Source organism: Emydura macquarii, unplaced genomic scaffold, assembly GCF_026122565.2.
Source record: "Emydura macquarii macquarii isolate MOO-44397 ecotype Brisbane River unplaced genomic scaffold, CSIRO-AGI_Emac_v2 contig_369, whole genome shotgun sequence".
NCBI lineage: Eukaryota > Metazoa > Chordata > Testudines > Chelidae > Emydura > Emydura macquarii.
Genome location: NW_027130506.1, coordinates 14,739,526 through 14,761,778, shown reverse-complemented (window position 1 = coordinate 14,761,778; position 22,253 = coordinate 14,739,526). Strand labels below are relative to the sequence as shown.

The 22,253-nt window shown below is 43.1% G+C and overlaps 1 protein-coding gene across 1 annotated transcript in view; it reads left to right on the top strand.

Annotated features, from left to right (window-relative positions):
- The window catches only part of FAM135B (family with sequence similarity 135 member B), a 248,784-nt gene that overhangs the window by 37,679 nt on the left and 188,852 nt on the right, over positions 1-22,253 (top strand). Inside the window, exon 2 of the mRNA XM_067531743.1 lies at positions 15,619-15,714. Within this exon, the coding sequence (XP_067387844.1) occupies positions 15,638-15,714 (77 nt within the window). The 5' untranslated portion in view covers positions 15,619-15,637. The remainder of the gene's footprint in view (positions 1-15,618; positions 15,715-22,253) is intronic.

Genomic DNA, 22,253 nt, shown 5'->3' with positions numbered 1-22,253 from the left:
GCAATGAATGGCGAAGTACTTTATCCAGATGCCAGAAGTGGTAGCAGACTATCAGTTAGGGTGGCCAGATATCCTGATTTTTATAGGGACAGTCCCATTATTCAGGGCTTTTTCTTATATGGGCATTTATTACCCCCATCCCAATGTTTCACACTTGCACTCTGGTCACCCAGTCCCTCTTTGATTGTTCTTTGATTGGCAAGTAGGATTGTAGGGAAAGAGCCACAGAGCTAGGAGGAATCTAAATTTTGAACCTTTTGATCTTCCCCTATCTCTAGAATGATATGTAGTTTAGCCACGGTGGGACTGTTTTCTCATCTCATTTGGCTATGGTCAGGCTGGTGCCTTTTTTGTTTTTGGGGGTTTTTTTGCTCTCCCATGGTGTCGGTGTACGTAATCAGTAATTCTTTGGATACCCAGCCTTGTTTATCTGCTGATTTTATGTGTGGGGGTGTGTGCCGTTTCTGTATAAAATAATGAAAAATTAACAAGAACACAAATACTACCGGGTGAACTAGAAAAGCTGTTGTCATTTGAGATGATAAATTGACTGGTGGCTCCGAAGAGTAAATGGTTACAGTACCCCAGCAGTCAGGCACTGAAATGTAGCAGATTTCAGAAGCTGAGGATACTAATGAAATGCATCCCCTGGCTTTGTAATGACTAGCTTCTCCTCCTTGTAGGAAGCAATACATCCTGCTGCTGTATCTCTCTTTCAGGGAAGCAGAGAAAGTTCTGAAAAAGCCTCTCCCTCATTCTGCTTGTAGGAAATGTGGCTTAACAACATGCAGGAGGGGGCAGCGGGTGGGCAGAAGGTGGAAGAAAACTCTATTGAGGAGTTTTGAAAGTGTCATGGATCTGGTAGGAATGATTAGGCCCATAGTTTAGCAAATGGTCCGGAGTGCGTGAAACCCAGTGATGAGAACTTGGGGTCAGAGTCGAATACTTCTCATGTTGCATAGTACCTCACTCCATTATTGGTGTCATTGAAGTCAGTGGATTAAGGTGCTGCTCCTCGTCAGGGTACCAGGAACTGGCCTTTAACATTTATTGCTGCAGAGTAAAAACAGCTAGGATCTGAGAGGAGCCATCCTCCAATGCAGCCTAATTCCCAGAAAATAGCCTCAAGAGCCCCATTTGAAAGGGAAAGTCTCCTTACTGTGTGCAAGCTGCCCGTACCTATGCATGTGACTCTCTCGTGGGCGTAGTGCTCTTTGCAACATCGTTGTCTATGGTTTTTGGCAAGCAACATTGCCTGTGGATATTCCACGCTTCAGGCTGCCATCTGCACAGATTTGACAAACTAAATGTGTTCCAGTTTGGATGGTGCTTGGAAGGGAGATCTCCAAGGGAAGCCCGGGATGGCTTTGCAGGAAGTGGTGCTGGTGACTCAGGTGCTGGCTTCCCACGTCTCACCCGGAGCTGCGTGTCGGAGCTCTCCAGATTCACACAACCGAGTTCCATGGATAGTTTTGGAAAGCATTATAGCTGTTGTTATAGCTACTAGTGAGTAGAGAATAAAGATAATTATAAGTAAGTAACTTTCTCTTTAATTGTGCCATGGAATTTTTCAAGACTACAAGTGGAAATGCAATTAATGTAGTGCTCAGGAAAGTAAACATTCCCTTTATAGTCATTATAAATTAGTATTCATTAAAACATGTATTGTGGTCGCCCCTAGGAGCCCAAGTCATGGACAAGGATCCCACTGTGCTAGGTGCTGTACAAACATGCAATTAAAATATCACTTGTAAGCTCTTTGAAGCAGGAGCAAATTATAAGACAGGAGGTGGAAAGACAGATGGGGAGCACAAGGAAACAGACAATCAATATCTTCTCATTTGCAAAAATGCTCATCTTAGCAAGGTGTGAGAACTTCTGGCAAATTCTGACCATTTAATGGTGTCTAAAATATGCTGTAAGCACCTCTTGTTGATGTACTTTATGGTGCTCAATAGACTTGAATGAAATTTTCTGGTCATCTTTTATTCAGCAACAAATGCAGATTTGGTTAAACTGAAACATTTCAAAAATTTGTCATTTTACTGAATTATTTAAGTAAAAAAAAAACAAAACAAAAAAAACACAAATTTCCCTCCCAAAATCAAAATATTTCATTTAAAAATGTTGAAATGATACGTTGCAATTTCCTTATTCAAAATGAGTTCGTTTTTCAATTACCTTTTTTTTTTTTTTTTTTTTTTTTTTTTTTTTTTACAGTAAAATTAAAAGCTCAAAATAAAAAAAAAGTCACTTTGGATTGAACAAAACATTTTTTGACCCAGAACGTTTTTTAAAAACTTTTTAGAACTGCCAGTGAATCAAAAAAATAGTTGTTTGCACAGCTTTGCTTATGAGGGTGTCTGGGGGAGTGCCAGAAAAAGGATACCTTTACTGCAGGAGAACAGTGAGGAGGAGACATACCTGAAGATCTGGGATCAATGGGTGCTTAGCAGCTGTGAAAATCAGATCCAGGATTTTTAACTGTCACTATGCACATAGATATTCTGGGATCTTTTGTAAGATCTTTTTCTTTTTTGTGCAGTCAGAGGTAAGGGATATGTGGAAAGCCAAAAGGAGAGGATTGTGACAGTGGGATTATGTGACAGTCCAGGTGGAGGTCTGTGTTATCGCTTTTCTCCTTATGTTCTTCCACCTCATCTGCTTTCTGTATTTTCCTTGCCATTCTAGTAGCACTGCAGCTTAATATTATTTACCCTCACCAGATGCTGAGTTGATTTCAAGATTGCTGCGTGAGAAGATCATGCTGAGTGAGGCTAACTAGGCTTGGTATTCATTCTTTGTGTCACATTCTGACCTAAATTTATATATGCAGTGTTGTAGCCATGTAAGTCCCAGGATATTAGCAAGACAAGGTGGATGAGGTAATATATCTTTTATTGGACCAATTTCTGTTGGTGAGAGAGATAAGCTTCTGAGCTTCAATAGAACTCCTTTTTCAGATCGAAAGCTCATCTCTCTCACCAACAGAAGTTGGTCCAATAAAAGATATTACCTCACACACCCTATCTCTCTGAATTAAATTTACACAGCTGTGTTCACATTTTAATCTGGATATTGGGGCTTTAGATCTCTTAGGAGCAGCATAGAATCATAGCAATGTAGGACTGGACCGGACCTTGTTAGGTCATCTAGTCCACTCCCCTTCATTGAGACAAGACTAAGTATTATCTAGCCCATCCCCGAAAGGTGTTTGTTTAATATGTTAAAGACCTCTGGGGATAGAGATTCCACAGTCTCCCTAGGTAATTTTGTTCCAATGATTAACTACCCTGACAGTTCTGAAGTTTTCCCTAATGTCTAACTTAAATCTCCCTTGCTGCAATTTAAGCCCACTGCTTCTTGTGGATAAGGAGAACAACTAATCACCCTTTTCATTGTAACAACCTTTTACATACTTGAAGTCTGTTATCATGTCTGCCTCCCGTCTTCTCTTCCTCTTCGAGTGCTTGCTCATGTCCATTGCACATTCGCTGGGCGCACACCTTGTGCACCACTGCTGGAGATTTTTTCTCCGTGGTATCTGTCAGGCTGGCTCTAGCACCCTCTGGTGCTGTGCACTTATGTACTGGTATAAGGGGTTCCCGCACATTCTTAGTTCCTTCTTACTGCCTGTGATGGTTGCTGAAACAACTCCTCTTGCTTCGTCAAGGCATTATTCAGTGTTTTCTCTTCAGCTTAATTGATCTGTCTTAGTTTAATAGTAGTGCAAATAATATTGGTGCAAATAGTCTCCCTCGCTCAGCATGGAGGGGCTCCCTTTGCACCTGGGGCTGGGCATGCCCCGGTCTTCCAACCTTGTGCCTCCTGTGGCGTGCCTATGCTGGTGAGCGACACACACTCCAGTTGTCTGAAGCGTGTGGGAGAGGCTCACATACGAGAGCACTGTCAAATCTGCCAGGATTTCAAGACTCGTACAAAGAAAGGAGGCTGGACTGAGGGCTATCCTAATGGAAGCCGCTCTTAGACTGGCATCAAGAGCCAAGCTCTGATTTGGCACCAAGCACCTCAGCCTCGGAGCAAAGAGCCCCTCTGGCACTGCACATTTCTCTGCACCTCTCTCCATCCCTGGTGCCGAGGAAGAAACATAAGAAGCAACGGTCCGAGAGGAGACGCTCCCCGTACCAAGAAAGGACAAACTGGGTGAGTGCAGTGGAGTGTGACCTGCGTCAGGCCACTCTTCCACCCTTGGTCCTCTAGCAGCATTGTCAACTCTGCCCCGCTTGCAGGGACCATTACATCTGGTGCGGGACCTCTTGTCGACGCCTGGGAGTCATTGTGGCACCAGCAGGATTGTGGTGCCCTTCAGCCCAGAGGCCTTGGCAGCAGCCAGGGATTTACTGTCTCACTTCCAGTACTGCCAACCCCAACGTGACAACCATCAACTCCAACGATCAGGATGAGCTGAAGGGAGCATGGGACCCTGAGCTCTTTCCCAGCACCATGGCCCTTGGGACTGGCCAGAGACAAGTTGCCCTCCTATGATCGACAAGGTCTTCCCCGATCTGGCACTGGTCCTCGAACTCTTGGCAGTGACTTCATTGTGTAAGTGAGGGGTACTGCTCCCCCATGGTCACCTCAGGAGGGCCCTTCTTTGAAGTCAAAGGTGGAAACTTACACCCAACCTAAGAGCTGCTGCCACTACCCATCCCACCAGATCCCGTTGTGGGTGCCCCCACTGGCACCTGGCCAATTCAGGTCCAGTGGCCATTCTGGACTGCATGGTGCTTTTTCAGGTACAAGGACTGCCGTTCCACAAGTCCTGCTCTGTTGCATCTCAGAGGAGGGCCCCTGCATCGCTGCATTTGGCTCCCAATCCCAACTCCATTACTGACACAGGACATGGGACTGGGTGACGTAATCAGGGCATGCTTCTTCCCCAGATGAAGCCATCCTGGGACCAAGAAGCTCTCTGCCACAAGATGACTTTAGAGCCCATCAGAAGCTTCTAAAAAGGGTAGTTGCTAATCTAAGGCTGGAGGTTGAGGTACTCAACGAGTCATCACATAGCCTCATTGACCATTTTGGCTGCAGTAGCCCCATACAAGGTAGCCCTACCCAGCATCAAGGCTGTTATGGTTCCAGTCAGGTCCCTGTGGTAGACCCCATCTTCTTTCCCTCCCTCTTCAAAGAGGGCAAAAAAGAAATACTGTGTGCTGCCAAGGGGTATGAATATTTGTAGTCTCATTCTCCGCCCAGGTCCGTTGTGGTCACAGCAACCAATGAGAGGGACAGGCAAGGCCAGGTGAGTGCTACCCTGAAGCAGAAGGACTTAAAGAAGCTAGACCTGTTTGGCAGAAAAATGTATTCATTGGGCAGGTTACAACTTTGTATTTCCAATCAACAAACTCTCCTTGGGAGGAAGGATTACAAATGAGACGCTAAAACGAAGTTTAAAGACTCACTGCCTCATAACTCCAGGAAATATTTTTTTATGCCCTGTTAGAGGAAAGGAAGAATATAGCCAGGGCCCCACTCCAAGTGGAGTCCTTACATACTTGTGGGTTTTTTTTGTTTTTGTTTTTCTTGTTTATATTTATCGTTTGTAATTTTACCTGACTTTCACTTTTTGTATGGCTCATTTTTGACTTTCAGGTTGTTGATTTCCTGGGTAAGCCAAGGTCGTCTCTTACCATACTTGCTGCCTTTCCTATGCATTGGGATAGTTTATTCTTGTGCCCTTAAACATGTCCTTTTTTTAAAGGAAAAAAAAACAAAAACCCTCCCAACTTTCCTGAACACTCTTTTTCCCCTTTGACTTGTTTCCCAACCAATTCTGAGTTTGCTAAAGTCTCACTTCTTGAAGCCCATTGTCTTTATTTTGTTTTTCCCTCCTACCATTCCTTGGAATCATGAAGGCTATCCTGTCATGATCAGTTTTACCCAAGCTGATGTCTACCTTCAAATTCGCAACCACTTCCATTCTGTTTGTCTGTGTAGGAAGGCGCAGTGGCCTTCCTCTGAGCCTGGGCCCGCGGAAGGGCCGCAGGCACCTAATCAGACTATAGACTTGCCGACAGCCCAGTCTGCCCGGCAACCAGACAGCTGGGCCCTGATAGGTCCGGCCGGGCGGCCAACCCGGCAGCGGAGGGGCGGAGCCTTAGGGAGGGCGGCAGCTATAAAGAGCAGGCCCTGCAGCTCAGAAGGAGGAAGGCTGCCGGAGGAGACAGACACACTGCCTCGCCGGCTGCAGCAAGGGGCTGAACCACGCCAACCCTCCACCTCAGGTAACCCTCTCCCGGCCTTGCGGGCCCTGGGGCGACCCCGGCGACCCGCCACTAAGGCCTGGGTTGGGCCTCCGGGCCCCCTGGACTGGCCGAGGTCTCCAGGCCCGAAGCGCTGGGCCCAGCCTCAGGCCCGCAGCGGCTGGGACGAGCCCCCTGAACCAGAGAGCTGGGAGTTCCGCCCAGAAGCTGGCCCGGACCTGCAGGAGCTGCCAGACGCCCAACCCCTGGAGGCAGGACCCGACCTGGAGGAGTTGCTGGAGATGGAACCATACCCCCAGCCCTGCGATCTGGAGGAGCTGCCCCTCGCTGAGGAGCTTCCCAACCTACCCCCCGTGGACACAGAAGGACTGACGGGCCTACCCCGTGCGGTGTACCCCGACGACCCAGAGGAACCGACGGACATAGGTACCGGGGAACCCGGGGAGGAAGGAGCCCAGGGACAGCCAGAGACGTGGCTGTATTAGGGGTAACGCCCAGTCGGCGTGTTGCGGCAGGAGCCCCGTCGACTGAGTGGCAACACCCGTGCCACTGCTAGGGCCCTGGGCTGGGACGCAGTGGAGTTGGGTGGGCCTGCGTCCCCCTCCCCTCCCCCCTGATCCTTGCCAATCCCCAAAAGGGAATTAGCCTCTGCCGCCCGCTAAACTCAAGCCACTGCTCCTCGCTCGCCCGCCCTGCCTGAGGGTCGGGGCGAAAGACTCCTCGCTCGCCCGCCCTGCCTGAGGGCCGGGGCGAAAGACTCCTCGCTCGCCCGCCCTGCCTGAGGGCCGCCCGCCCCCGCCCTGCCTGAGGGCCGGGGCGAAAGACTCCTCGCTCGCCCGCCCTGCCTGAGGGCCGGGGCGAAAGACTCCTCGCTCGCCCGCCCTGCCTGAGGGCCGGGGCGAAAGACTGAAAGGCTAACATTCCCCTGTCTTGTAGGAAGGCGCAGTGGCCTTCCTCTGAGCCTGGGCCCGTGGGAGGGCCGCCAGGACTGGACCGGGCAGGAGCCCGTCCTACAGTCAGAATCAGATATAGACGAGTCTCTTCCTCAATCACATTCTCCACCTTCTATAATAAAAAAGTTGTCTCCAGTGCATTCCCAGATTGTACTGGGTAATCTGTGCTCTGCTATATTAAGAACATAACGGGTCAGACCAATGGTCCATCTGGCCCAGTACCCTGTCTTCCAACAATGGCCAATGCCAGGTGCTTCAGAGGGAATTAATAGAACAGGTAGACGTCAAGTGATCCATTCGCCTGGCTATTCCCAGTTTTTGGCAAACAGCAATCCCTGCTTATCCTGGCTAATAGCCACTGATGGACCTATTCTCCATGAACTTATCTAGTTCTTTTTTAAACACCGTTATAGTCTTGGCCTTCACAACATCCTCTGACAAGGAGTTCCATAGGTTGACTGTGCATTATGTGAAGAAATAATTCCTTTTGTTTGTTTTAAACCTGTTGCCTATTAATTTAATTTGGTGACCCCTAATTTTTGTGCTGAGAATGAATAAATAACACTTCCTTATTCACTTTCTCCACACCAGTCATGATTTTATAGATCTCTATCATGTCCCCCCTTAGTCATCTCTTTTCTAAACTGAAAAGTCCTACTGTGATTAATCTCTACTCATACAAAAGCTGTTCCTTATCCCTAATTATTTTAGTTGCCCTTTTCTGTACCTTTTCTGATTCCAATATTTTTGAAAAGGGGTGATCAGATCTGCACAGAGTATTCAAGATGTGGGCATACCATGGATTTATAGAGGCAATATATTGTCTCTTATTATCTACCCCTTTCCTAATGTTTCCCAACCTTGTGTTAGCTTTTTTGATTGCCACTGCACATTGAATGGATGTTTTCAGAGAACTATCCACAGTAACTTCAAGATCTTTCTTGAGAGATAACAGCTAATTTAGACTCCATCATTTTATATGTATAGTTGGGATTGTTTTCCTATGTCCATTACTTTACATTTATCAACATTGATTTTCATCTGCCACTTTGTTGCCCAGTCACCCAGTTTTGTGAGACTCCTTTGTAACTCCTTCCAGTCTACTTTGGACTTAACTATCATGAGTAGTTTTGTATCCTCTGCAAATTTTGCCACCTTACTGTTTACCCCTATTTCTAAATAATTTAGGATTATGTTGAACAGTACTGGTCTTGGTACAGACCCCTCAGGGACACTACTATTTACCTCTCTCCATTCTAGAAACTGACCATTTATTCCTACCCTTTGTTTCCGATCTTTTAACCAGTTACTGATCCAAGAGACAATCTTCCCTCGTATCCCATGACTGCTTCCTTTCAGAGCCTTTGGTGAGCAGCCTTGTGAAAGGCTTTCTGAAAATCTAAGTACACTGCCTCCACTGGATCACCCTTGTCCATGCTTGTTGACCCTTTCAAAGAATTCTGGTCGATTACGCCTCACAAATTTCCCTTTACAAAAACCATGTTGACTCTTCCCCTGCATGTCTGATAATTCTGTTCTTTATAGTTTCAACCAGTTTGCCTGGTACTGAAGTTAGGCTTACTGGCCTGTAATTGCCAGGATTGCCCCTGGAGCCTTTATTAAAATTTGGCATCACATTAGCTATCCTCCAGTCATGTGGTACAGAAGCTGATTTAAATTATAGGTTACATACAACAGTTTAATAGTTCTACCATGTCTCATTTTGAGTTCCTTTAGAACTCTTGGGTGGATACCATCTGATCCTGGTGACTTATTACTGTTTAAATTATCCATTTGTTCCAAAACCACCTCTGACACCTTGATGTGGGATAGTTACTCAGATTTGTCACATAAGAAGAATGACTCAGGTTTGGGAATGTCCTTCACATCCTCGCTGAAAAGACCGATGCAAGGAATTTATTTAGTTATTTCACAATAACCTTATCTTCCTTGAGCATCTTGATTGTCCAGTGGCCCCTCTGGTTGTTTAGCAGGGTTCCTGCTTCTGATTACTTTTACTTTTTGAGTCTTTGGCTTGCTCTTCATCATTCTTTTTTTGGCCTTCCTAACTATATTTTTACACTTCATTTGCCAGAGTTTATGCTACTTTCTATTTTCCTCAATAGTCTTTAACTTCCATTTTAAAAGGATGCCTTTTTTGCCTCTAACTGCTTGTTTTACTTCATTGTTTAGCCATGGCGGCACTTTTTTGGTCCTCTTACTATGTTTTTTTAACCTGGGTTATACATTTAAATTGAGCCTATATTATGGTTTTTCCATGCATTTTGCAGGGTTTGTTTTCCCAACAGATATCTGGATAGCTGATGTCTCTCATACCACCAAATCCTGTACATTGGATGATTTTTCTAGTTTAAAAAAAAACCTCATCCACCACTTCTTCCATGGTTCGACCTTTACAATGATATCACCCTTGTTTTTTACCCCTTTTATTTTTACCCAGAGACTTTCAACGGTTCTGCCTCCCACGTCCATCTCAATCTCAGTGCAAGTGTATGTGTCTCTGATATACAAGGCAACACCACCTCCTTTTTAACCCCTGCCTGTCCTTCCTGAACTATTTGTACCTTTTTATTCCAGTCATGTGAATTATCCCACCAAATCTCTGATGACAATTATGTTGTAATTGTGATTATTCAGTAGTATTTCTAGTTGTTCCTGTTTATTCCCCATACTTCTTGCATTAGTAAACAGATATATAAGAGATTCATTTAGATTTCTGCTCTATACGTCCTCTTGTTTCTCCTTTGACCTCACAATGATTGCCCGTGTTCATCCTAAATTCTGACCCTTCACCCAAGGCTTTATTCTGGATTTACCTGTGGGTTTTTGTCTCCTGCCCCCGTCAAACCTACTTTGGCTAACCTAGTGAGGCAGGCTTTAATCTGTATGAAGGAAACAAGCATGTTTCTTGGATGATATGGTTGGATAAATTCGTGTCCCTTGAATTCATTTATACCTACAATATTACTCTCTTCCCTGGCTTGCAAATTAAAGAAATAATTCAAGGTGATATTTCAGGCTTGAACTTCTACAAACACAATAGGAACAGTTACCTGCAACTATCCCATCTTCTGCTGTGATCCCATCACATTCCACAAGCTATGCAGTCAAGTATATGGATGACCTCAGGATAATCTGTGATAATTTTGAGTCTGTACGGAATATCAACGTACTACACAATGTAGCTGGAGACCCCATGTTTTCAGAGGACACATCAAATGTAATTCCTGAGTAGTTGTGGCCATTTAAAAAAAAAAAGTCATTGTTTAAAGAGAAGAGTTGCTAACTCCTGTGCCCTGGCTAAATTCTAAATTGAGTCAGTACACTGCAAATTTGATTGCATAGGTTATTCTGTTGTAATAGATTCCCTAGGAAGTTGAGTTAATTGGCCCAGGGAAGAGAAGGAATTAAGGTCAGGACTGGTACTAAAAGTCCATAAAACCCAAATGCTAGAGTTGTATTTAGGCCATGGTCATCTTTCTTTTTTTAAGGGTATTTCTTAGATTATTCTTCAACTGTTCATCTAATAATAACTGCAAAGCCTAGCATAGCTATTCTTTATCATAAGGGTGAGTATTATCATGTACTTGAACACTCTACCTCTGTTCACCTTTATTCATATAATAAAGTATGGCTCTGTTATATCTTGTGGTATTCAAAATCTTGGACATAAATGAACTTGGCTGTCATGATTTTAAAGGTGATCGATATGTATCACTAATATAACAAAAGTCCCACCTTCCCTGTTCTTCTGAAGCCCATGGGTTCCTGAACATGAGGATGATTAACAACAATAGTGCAACAGAAGTTCTGACTTCCCTCTGTGAGTGCTCTGAATCTAAACAACTCACCTGCATTCAGGACATTTGGATTCAATAGTGATTTTAGGATTTGCTGGGCTCCATTTCACTTGAGAAAAGGCAAATTATAGAAAAAATTAAAAGGATTAAAAAGAGAATTTCACTTTACCTTGAATGGTCCCTTGAAGTGTGTGTTAACTACTCATGCTCAACAATCTGTTTTAGCTGTGCGTCTCTGATTAAGTTTTTCAGAAGAAATGCTCTGTGTAAGCTCACAAGCTTCTTTTTCACCAACAGAAGTTGGTCCAATAAAGGATATTACTTCACCCACCTCACTGTGTGTCTTCCAGCTAAGACATATCTAATCTATTTTCACCTTTTTCTCCCCACTCTTTTTATTCTAACTGAATGTCTGAGTTTGAGTTCTGATTGCTCTGTTTTTCAGAGCTTGTTTATTTTACTCCTGTGTCCCTGACTTTATTGATTTCTGTGCTCAGAGCAATCTATATGGAGAAGAGCGTGATGTAGCTTCACTGTGATTGTATTTTTATAAACACAATTGATAGATTTTTTAGAAAAAGATCTAAATTCCCTCCTTTATCTTGCAAATATCAGCCTCTTAAGGTATCCATAATATAGTATCTTCTCAGTGTAGAAATAGTAGGGAATGCATTATGGAGATTCTGTTCTAAGATGTGCTGAGCTTGCTGGGAAATGCAGCTTGGTTCTTTTCTTTAAACTTTGCCCTAAGTGAATGTGTCTAGGATTATGAGTCACTGTCTTGTAGCAGAAGTTTTATTTGCTCTTTTGTCCCCGACTTTCTGACGAATTCTGTGATGGAATCACACAAGTATGGCTAAAGCACTGAGGAAATGTCTGGTTTATTCTTTTTTTAAAGAATACTTGTATAATGCTGGCCAGTTTTATAATCTGTTGGGGGAGGTATACAAGTTTTATGTTGCAGTGTAATAGCTTCTGAAAGTAAATCAAAGTAGGGGTCTGATCCTGCATCCCTCACTTGGGATTAGTACCATCAAGCTAAGCGGATTCTTAATAGTCCTGTTAGGATTGTGGTATCCAGCCTTTAGGATTATTACTCTATAATACGATAGTGATACTGGGCAAAATTCTGTCCTCATTCATACTCAATATATCTGCACTGAAATCAACATCCAATCAAGTACTCTCAATCATAAGGGCAAGAACCATGATTTCTTTAGTTTATCTCTGTGTTTACATGTGATGAGCATAAATGCAAGCATCATATTTTGGCCAAATGGCTGCAATTTTGTCAAACTTCATCACCACCAAAACCTTAAAGGCAATTGTCCTAGCAGCAGCAAAAGAAAATAACAGGAAGTGTTCCTTTTAAAAATTCAAATGAGATCATGCATATTCATCAAACATACAGATTAGGCTCAATTGCAGAAGATGTCCAGCTGTCCTGACCTTCAGCATTAATAAGTCTGAGGAGATCCCACACCTATCCTCATCCACTCAATTTTAACAGCAGGAAAGGGACACGAACCACTGCTGGCAGGACAAATTGCCCAATTTTGTGACCCTGTATTTAAATAAACCACAAATTAATAAAACCATGACAACCTGGGCTTTTGTGTGTGTGTAGTTTTTGCCAGCACATGTCAAGTGGAACTTGCTCAGACAAATGAACAATAGAACCTGAGATGTAAGTGATCCTTATACACAGGGAAGTATTGGAACTCAGCCAGCTTACCCTCCATAGCCATTAATCTCTAAAGGTGTGTCTTCGCTGAGGAATGAATTCAATTTATAATTTGAGTGATGACCCCAATGAGTCCTGTCCCCACACACACACTCTTAGCTCAGTGGTGTTTTTAACTTCAGTTCACAGGCCCAAGGGACTTGTGGGAGTTGAGTAAGCTAAAACTCAAGTGAGTATAATGCATCAGCTTCTAACATGGCCACTCTGTTGTGTGAATGCAGTGCTCCAATGCCTTCCCACAATTCCCCTGTCACTCCTGAAAGGACAGATGTTCTCCTGTGCATTCCTTCCCAGTGAATTGGAGAACAGAGCAATTTACTGCAGCACAGAGGAACCTAGGAGGTGGCTCCAGAAGTCTTAGCGCCACACATGAGTGAGTGCAACGTCCGTGTGCGTACAGCAGCTGTAGTGGTGTTTTGCAATGTGTCCGCCCCCACTAAAGGTAGGCTCACTTGAGGAGTAACTCGAGTGTCGTTAACTCTGCAGTGCAGACAGACTCTAAGGAAGCAAGTGTGGGAGACTCACAACCACTAGGGGAGGAGCAAAAAGCGGCTGTCCCATGCTGCCTTTTCTGGGCAATACTCCACCAGCCAGTCCAAACTCTGAGGTACTGGGACCGGCCAATGGCAGCCCCACTAATGAGGGAGAGCTGCCATTGGCAGGTGTGTCCCCCGTGTTCCATCATCTGCTGGATTGCTTAGTGCCTGCTTTTATTCTTGCTCTGAAATGTGCTTGTGTGGCATGTAGTGCCTGGTTTAAAAGCACAGGAGGTGCTATCCGGTAGAGAGGTGTCAAGGGGCATTCACCGTGATTGTCCATAAACACTTGCCAATCGGGCTAGATATATATGTGACATATCGTCAATATTGGCAATATTACCTACGGTATTGCAAAGAAAAGCAATAGTAGAATTGGCAAGGTAGCCACTGTATTTCTAGGTAGTGCTCATTTAACTAACTACCTTGTGATATGTTTGGCTTAGATTGTCCTCAGTGATTAATGCATATGGGTGCCTCTCTTTTTTTGAGTGCCCAACTTTAAGCACCTTATTTTCAAAGGCCTGGTGATCATCATGTTTTGAAAATTGGGTGCCTATAAGGGTAAGTCAGGTGCAGCATCCAGAAGCATTGGTCACTTTTGAACATGTATTTTTCTTTTTGTTCACGCTATGTGACATCAGCTCTTCTCTGGGTCTACAGTTTGTGCTTCTGGTGCTCGCTACTCAAGGTACAGCTCGGGTAGGCCGTTCGTATTATGGTTTTAGAAAGCTAGGTAAAGTACAAATTAGCTCTGCCAGAGAGCAACACTTCAGTGCTCCTGAATTTTATTGGAAATCGTTGACGTAACACTGAATTGACTAACACATTCATTTCCTTACCTTGGGTGTATATCATGTCTGCAATGCATGTTTTTCCAGTGGAGGAAAAAAACTCAGCAGATCTCCTTTTGAAAAATGAGATTGCTGGAGAGAGGGCAGCCATTAAGAAAAAACAGGGTTTAAATCATCAGTGAAATATAAAACCAGTCACCTGGAAAAAATACAGTGAAGAGTGGGCAAACAAACTTATCCACTATCTACAGTACAATACTTTTCTCCCAATTCACACATACATAATATAACATCAGAATCATGCTCTGCTTTGCATGGATGTTCTGGAAGGGTTGGGAGGCGCTTAGCATACCTTTGGGCATGATACCAATGAACATAATAGTCTGAAGAGAGAGTCTCCCCCATTGCCGAAGCTGGGCAGGATTCCAAACTAGAGCCCCACTGAGTGCTAAATGGGTAATCTGTCAGTGCACCAGCTGCCACTCTGTGGCACTTGGAGGTCAGGCATCCTTTCCTACCTCCCCTCTCACATACAGTAGGCAGCTGTTAAAGAAACTACCCTCAGACTGATGCACATGAGCCATCTTTCTCCGAACTTACACAGTGATCTTATGTGGAGTGTACATGTGAAGTAAACAAATCTGGTGGCCATCTTATCTGTGACATCTTTGATATAGACAAATTTCCCTGCCACAAAGAGCTTGCAATTTGACAGTACCATCTTCAGGGGAAAGATGCATTCGTTTCAAATTGATCCCAGTAGTTCTGAACCTGGCCCTGCTGCTATTATGTAGGTTTGAAAGGGAAGGCAGTGGGATGTTAGCTTTTGCTTTTTTAAATCTACTTTGGCAGAGCTCTTTTGAGGGGAGACAAAACACTATCAATGTCTGACTATGCAACGCCCCGCTGTCCCTGTGTCACCTGCAGCTGGTTTGATTTGAGCAGAGTCACCGTTCTCATTAAGTGGCAATCCCTGCCATTCATTATATCTTGAGTTAATTCTGCTCCCTGTGATGCCTCCCTTTCTTGTCTTTGATAAGTGCCTCGGCAGGAGAAAGCACAGAGAATGGGAGCAAAAGAACTCTCTACCCCTCTGGCTTTCAGCTGAAGGCTCTGAATTTTCAGCCTGCTCTCGATTTAGAGAGCTGTTCTGTGCTATGTCTGGATACCTTCCATTCTCTAAAATGGGTATAATAAGATCCCTTGTCATCACCGGAATATTGTGAGGGTTTGGAAAGCACTGTGCAGTGCTAGGCTGAAGGATGCTATGTACATTTCAATAATTACGATACAGCAATAATGCTACATTAGGCCACATTTTCAGACCGTCTTTGATGTTTATGACTTGTAATCATGACTTGGATATGGCTCTTATCAGTGAAAAGCCTGAGCAGAGTCCATTGAAGTCACTATAAAACTCCCATTGACTTCAGTGGGTCATTGATGAAGCCCAAAGTGCTGAAGTAGGATGGTCGTAAGTTAAGCGAATTTGTTAAAACAAAATAGTCAGCATGTTTAAAATATCTTTGTGTGTGTCTTTTAGGTGATGACCTGAAAAGATCATGTCTGAGGTACAGGGAACGGTCGAGTTTTCTGTGGAACTACACAAATTCCATAATGTGGATCTCTTCCAGAGAGGGTGAGTTGGGTGTTTCCATTAATTTCTAGCTGATTGTGTAATGCCCATTTATGGAAAAGACCTAGATTCTGAAACAAGTTGCTTCCTGCCAATGCAGTTATACTTTATATACTCTTGGGGGGAGGGATATCATTACTCTTTCCTTGCAGTCAAGGAAGCTGGAATCATGTTATTTCCACTTATCTATTAAGTCGGACAACCTTGAATTATTTCCACACTGTGTTACAAAAATAGATCAAATGGATTTAACCAGCTATTTAAGCTTAGGCACAGTGACCGCTTTAACTCTCCTGGGTTAACTGTGATCTTCCAACATGAATGACAGCTGTGTGCCGTGGCTTTTCCTTCCTGCTCCATGTTAAATGATGCCTTTCTGGGGGTCATAAATGTAATGTTCCCTTTTCCTACAATGAGGTTTAATGGAATTTGACTAATTCGTAGGCATTTAGAATTGGAACACTGAGTATTTGCTACATCCTGTGTCTAATATTTATAATCTTTGGTTCTATTAACCCCCATGTATTATAAATCAATGCTTCAGACCAGGGGCAACTTCTGGTAAACACATTTAACTTTCTCCTGGGCTTTGCCTGGTGGTAGAGGCATAGCAAATATGTGACTATTTAAACATTGGTAGTGCCTTATAAAGACTACATAGTTACTGTGTTTCTAATGGCTGTTCGAACACAAGTGTATTCTGTGATTTCTTTCATCAGGGCAAGGTCCTATATTAAAGGTCTGGGATACCAGTGGAACTGGATAGGTTTAGACAGCTCTGAGGGTGCATACTTTGTTGCTAATTGACTATTCTATTATGGGTCTGCTGGGATATTTATTTTTTGTCAGTGAGTTTTGATATACTAACTCATAAATGCCATCTACCTAGCCTCACCCTCCCATGTCAGTGCATTGTAGATGTTGTGGCTGTGCCAGTAACTGATATCATTACCTGAACTGTGAAACTGTTCCAGGTGGGGGATAGGTTAGCTAATAGGAGCTGCCTCCACCTGAAGATGGAATATTTTTTTTTTCTTACTACGATGACATGTTCAGTGAACCCATGAAAAATTGTTCACATGAAACCCCTGAGAAGTGAAACCACCAAGGTAGCATGAAGGTCATATCATCTATAGCAGTAGGTGTTGACTAAAACAAACACAAATCACTCTTGGATAGATACCCGTTTTAAATTTGAACCAAGAATACACTTTTTTTCTGCCAAGTTGTATACTCTTGAGAAATGGGGACCAGTTACTCAACTGGTGCAAATCAGCATAGCTCTAGTGAACTTAAAGCATCTGCATCTCTTCATCCTATTCATGGCCCAGAGAACAATGTTTAGTGCCCTTGTTCTTGACAGCAGCCTTGACTATACCAAATAAAATTATTACAAGAGAGCACACGTGCCTTTAATCAAGGGACTTGGTTCAGCTTAATCGCAAAATGGTTTCATCTGCAAGCAGCTTACTGTGTTCTGTATATTTCAGTTCTCTCTTCAGTCTAAATACTAAGATAGGTGAGCTTCAATGCCTGGTATTAAATGAGGATAATTATATATGTGATTATATTCATCACATAAACCTGGTGGAATGAAGATAATCAATGGAACATAATTCCAGGGTACAAAATATATAGGAATGACAGATTAGGTTGTGCTAATGGGGAAGTAGCATGATATGTGAAAGAAATCATCAAAAGAATCAAATAGAGGAAAAATCTTAACTGTACCATACCATCTGTATGGGCAGAAATTCCATGCTTGAATACTAAGAATATAACAGTAGGAATATACTACCGCCCAGCTGACCAGGATGGTGACAGTAATTGTAAAATACTTAGACAGAGGTTTAGAGAGGCAACAAAAGCCCAATAATGAGGGATTTTAACTATCCCCCTGTAGGCTGGGTATATATCACCTCAGAACAGGATGCAGAGATAAGATTTTTAGGTACATCAGTAGCAGGAAGCCTGCCAAACAATCTGTGGGGCCACTGGATGATCAAAGTGCTAAAGGGTCACTCAAGGAATACAGGGCCACTGCAGAGAAGCTAAGTGAAATCTTTGCATCAGTCTTCACTACCACTGGATTCCCACAGCCATTCTTTTTAGGTGATGTATCTGAGGTGCTGTTGCAGATTGAGGTGTCAATAGAGGAGATTTCGGAACAACTTTATAAATTAAACATTGAGTGACTAAGAAATTGCAGAACTACTTACCTATCACTTAAATCAGCCTCTGTATGAGATTATTGGAGGATAGATAATGGTATGTCAATTTGTTTTTAAAAAGGATCCAGAGGCAATCCTGGCAAATACAGGCTAGTAAGCCTAACTTCAATGCCAGGCAAATTGGTTGAACCTATACTAAAGTACAGAATTATCATATACATAGATGGACACCATGGTTTTTTTTAAAGGGAAATCATGCTTCACCAATCTATTACAATTCTTTGAGCGGATCAACAAACATGCGGAAAAGGGTAATCCCAGTTGATATAGCGTACATAGACTTTCAGAAAGCCTTTGACAAGGTCCCATACCGAAGGCTCTTAAGCAAAGTAAGCAGTCATGGAATAATAGGGAAGGTCCTCCCATCAGTAAATGGTTAAAAGAGCAGAAACAAAGGGTAGGAATTAAAGGTTAGTTTTTACAGTGGAGAGAGGCAAATAGCAGGGTCCCTCAAGGATTTGTACTGGGCCCAGTGCCATTTAACGCGCATAAATTATCTTGAAAAGAAAGTGAACAGGGAGACGGCAAAGTTTGCAGGCAAAACAAAATTGCTCAAGCTAGTTGAGTCCAAAGCTGACTGCAAAAAGTGACAAAGGGATCTCATAAAAGTGGGTGACTGGGAAAGCAAATGGCAGATGAAATTCAGTGTTGATAAGTGCAAAGTAAAGCACACATAATTCCAACTATACATAAAAAAATGATGGGTCTATTTTAGATGTTAACACTCAAGAAATAGATCTTGGAGTCATTGTGGATCGTTCTCTGAAAACATCTGCTCAATATGCAGCGGCAGTCAAAAAAGGTAACAGAATGTTAGGAACCATCAGGAAAGGGATAGATAATAAAACAGAAAATATAATGCCACTAAATGAATCCATGGTACACCCACACTTTTAATACTGTGTACACTGGTGGTCACCACATTTAAAAAAAACATATATTAGAATTGGAAAAGATACATAGAAGCACAACAAAAATGCCCTTTCGTGTGAGGAGAGATTAAAAAGATTGGGACTGTTCAGCTTACAAAAGAGATGACTAAGAGGAGATATGATAGAGCTCTATTAAATCCTGAATGGTGTGGAGAAAGTGAATAAGGAAGTGTTGTTTATCCCTTCACATAACACAAGAACCAAGGATCACCCAATGATATTAATGGACAGCAGGTTTAAAATAAACACAGGGAAGTATTTCTTCACACAAGACAGTCAACCTGTGGAACTTTTGTTGCCACGGGTTCTTGTGAAGGCCAAAAGAATGAGTATGAGTTTCAAAAAGGGATCAGATAAGTTCATGGAGGTTAGGTCCATCTATAGCTATTAGCCAAGATGGTCAGGGGTGCAACCCCATGCTCTGTTTCCCTCAACTTCTGACTGCTAGAAGCTGGGACTGGATGACGGGATGGATCACTCGATTGACTTCAGTGTGAGCAGAATTAGGTCAACAGTGAGTGATTTAGAAACAATAGCTTAAAAAAATAACAATAATCTCCAAAGGGCCAAATGAGGGTTCTGACAGGCCCTTCCCCACAAAAGTCTGAAGGCATCTGTTAATAGTGAAGCTTGATTAAATAGTTGTTTGTCTATTCTCTAAATAAATGGTTAATATTCAAAACTACCTTATGTGACGTGAAAGAAAAAAAATATCTAAATGAAAAATAATCAGGGTTCTTTGTGTGTTCCAGACATAGGTACAGGGAACCAATTATCAATAGATTACATGTTCTAAGTTGTTTTTCTTGTTGGGGATATTTGCAATTAATATTAATGTTCTCTCATTCCAAGGCACAAACGTAAGTGTCAGTATTTATAGGTATAAACAGTCAAATGTGGTAGAAAATAATATTGTGGGGGATAAGAATGGCTATACTAGGTCAGACCCGTGTTTCATCTAGCCCAGCATCCTGTCTTCTGACGGGGCCAATGCCAGGTGCTTCAGAGGGAATGAATAGAACAGGTAATCATCAAGTAAAAAAAGCAAAACAACGAGAGTTCTGTGGCACCTTAAAGACTAACACATTTATCTGGGCAAAAGCTTTCGTGGACAGAAACCCACTTTGTCAGATGCATAAGGTGGGTTTTTTTTTTTTTGTTTTTTTTAAGGCTTTTTACTGGAAAAAAAAGCATCAGGCTGATGTTTGATGCTGGAGTTCTAAAGGTTGAATAATAAGTAATGCAATTTCTAGGAGGAAAAGCAGGTTTAAGTGTCTCCACCCGAGTTCTTTCCATCATGTGCTGCTTAATGACTGGTGACAGATATTTCCCTAGTGAAATTAGCTAACCAATTCTGATATTCTTTAATAGACTAGGAAATAAAATTAGCCATGTCTGCTAGGGATCAATTAATTGATTTGTCTGGTTCTGTCAGAAGCAATCCTTCTGCACCTTCATTCTTAAAACAGTTCAAGATCTGTTTGATGGATTTCCATACTTCAAAATATATCTATAAAAGAGGCTGACATGCCCCCAGGATAAATACCTTTTTGAGTGGCTGAGGGGGGAAATGGCATTCACAGGAAAGGTGAGCAGGTGCCTTAATACTGGGATTCTGACACTGATGTATTTTAAAACACAGTGAATATGAGGAATAGTCAGAGTTACATTCGTAGGCACTGGGCGAATGATTGAACTAATGCACAATCGTCTCTTGACTTCTAAAATTGAAGGCCAGCACCTCAGAAACAAAGAGAAGCTTTATGATGACACATTCATTTTTTGTTTAGTTTATCAGGAGCCAATGCAAGGCTGTAGGTGGGCTCCTTATGTAATTAATACGATGACTGCCATGCCGGGTCAGACCAGTGGGCCATACTGTTCAGCACCATATCTATGACCGTGGCAAATATCGGCCACAGGCAACACCTTCTAGCCAGTCATAGATGACAGGTCGCTGTATCCCATCTTGGCAGACAATGACTTAGACTTAATGCATGTCTGCTACCTACCAGCTGGACTGCAGTGGTGTAATCTACTTGGCCATTGAAGCCATCAGAATGCAGAAGCACACTTCCTTAGCAACGTAGGCTATCTTGAGCACGTTGGACCCGTTTTCTGCTTGTCACACTAGCTCCGTACAGAATATCACATCAAGCTCAAGGTCTCGCATGTCATTTTCGAGGCTCTCAATGGTGTGAGGCCAGGATATGTAAAAGATTGCCCTTAGAGTTTCAGGGCAAGGACAGACCATGCCATTTTGTGCTCTTAGTGCAAGGTGCGTTTCTTCATCATCGCGGTCACTAATAAGAACACACAGCACAGCACAAATGTCCCATCCCATCCTGGCAAGCGATGGACCTGGCCTCAGTTATTCCTGCCTTCATCACCTCTTGGCTGGACTGCAGCAGCGTGATGGACTCGGGCAAAAGGCTTTCAGCACTTGAAAATCTTTGGCTGGCACAGAACACTGCGGCATCTCCTAAGCCGCGTCAGAGCTGTCCTCCACTCTCTACGCTGGCTGCCCACTAAGTATGGAATCAGGTTCCGAGTCTTGGTCCCTATCACGAAAGTGCTTAAATGGCTTGGGTCCAGGTTACTTTAACCAAAACAACAACTGAAGCTCTGGGATGAAGACCAAGGTTGACAGCTTTACTCCCTTGACACAATGGCACTTCCTACCATAAGAGTAAAGCTTGAGTGTGCAGGAGACCGAACCTTCCCAGGCTCCAGTTCAAGACTGTGGAATGAACTCCCACATAGGGTGACCACACGTCCCAATTTTATAGGGACAATCCCAGTATGCTGGGCTTTGTCTTTATACAGATGCCTATTACCTCCCACCCCGTGCCCCCATTTTTAACACTTGCTAGCTGCTCACCCTACTCCCACGAGAGCGAAGGACCATCCCAAACCTCACCACCTTCTGCGCCATGTGCAAGGCACATTCTGCGACCTGCCTTCTCTAATCTAAACACGTCACTGTGTGTGCACGCATGCATGTGTGCATAAAGTGAAGCAAAACCGAACACTGCACTACACATGCTTCCTCCCCTGGGAAGAGGATCAGAGAACAAACACGTGACCGATGTTAGTTATATTGCTTAATGCACTATTGGAAGCTGCTCAGATATTACGGTGATGACCATGATGTAAGAAGCTATATAAAATAGAATAAGAATGTAGCTGTCAAAATTCTGGGTATCTTTAATAAAAAGTTAGCCACTAAAGTGCCTGATAAAATTCATGGTATTCAAAAATCTAAAAGTAAAGGGAGTTGGATGCATTAGTGAACTCACCAGAATTACTGGTGGGTGGTGATGCTAGTTGAATAAACTAATAAGGGAGAGAATACTGGAGGCTTTCCGGTACCCTGTAG